The sequence below is a fragment of the Penaeus monodon genome, chromosome 34 (genome assembly GCF_015228065.2).
Source record: "Penaeus monodon isolate SGIC_2016 chromosome 34, NSTDA_Pmon_1, whole genome shotgun sequence".
Lineage (NCBI taxonomy): Eukaryota > Metazoa > Arthropoda > Malacostraca > Decapoda > Penaeidae > Penaeus > Penaeus monodon.
Window position 1 is genome coordinate 20932802 of NC_051419.1, and position 768 is coordinate 20933569.

The following is a 768-nucleotide window of genomic DNA, read 5'->3' on the forward strand; positions in this document are numbered from 1 at the left end:
AACCCATGGACGACACATTGACGACGGCGCCCTGCCTTCTCCGGAGCAGCTCGGGCAAAACCAGTCGAGTCATGGCCACCACGGACGCCACGTTCACGTTTACGTACGCCCATATGTTGTCCTCCGTCAGTTTCTCGAACGGACCCGGAGTGATCAGCATGCCCACGTTGTTCACTGGCAGGAAGAAGGGAGAAAAACATTATAGCAGTTCGTGTTCCCAAATTCACGATTATCAAAAGGCGAGGAAAATTTGCAGGGAGCAGCTTACGCACCTAGAATCCCGATGTCTTTCCCCTTCAGTCGCTTTGCAATGTTATCGTAGATTGGACGACCCAGCGCGAAGTCGGCTTGCACGATGTCCGTCTGAACCCCGGATTTAGATCCTGAAGGAAATTATCAAGAAGTTGAGGTTTTATTGGATCATGATGGCAGTGGGTGTCAACAAGTTTATTTGTCCGGCGTTTATATTTTGCTTGCTAGTTTTGCGTCGTGACATCTATTGTGTTCTGTTTGTCTGTCTGCCTGTATCTTTGAAAGAAAAGATCTTCAGCAAAATCATATGCAGTCTGTGAGTGATCATTTATGCAACAATTCCCTACAGTTCCTCAAGTCCTTTTAAACTTACTAATTTCTTCAGCAACTTTCTGTAGTTTCTCCATATTCCTCGCGACGAGCAAGATGTTCATTCCCTTCTTAGCGAGCTCCTTGGCGTAACTCTTCCCTATGCCGTCCGTTGAGCCAGTCACCACTGATGGGGACAAACAAGTT

General features: G+C 47.3%; 1 protein-coding gene across 1 annotated transcript in view; it reads right to left on the minus strand.

Annotated features, from left to right (window-relative positions):
- Positions 1 to 768, minus strand: part of LOC119594646 (hydroxysteroid dehydrogenase-like protein 1) — a gene marked incomplete in the record, with an annotated part of 4258 nt that overhangs the window by 2495 nt on the left and 995 nt on the right. The window contains 3 exon segments of the mRNA XM_037943693.1: positions 1 to 174; positions 273 to 383; positions 626 to 748. Coding sequence (XP_037799621.1) covers positions 1 to 174; positions 273 to 383; positions 626 to 748 — 408 coding nt within the window.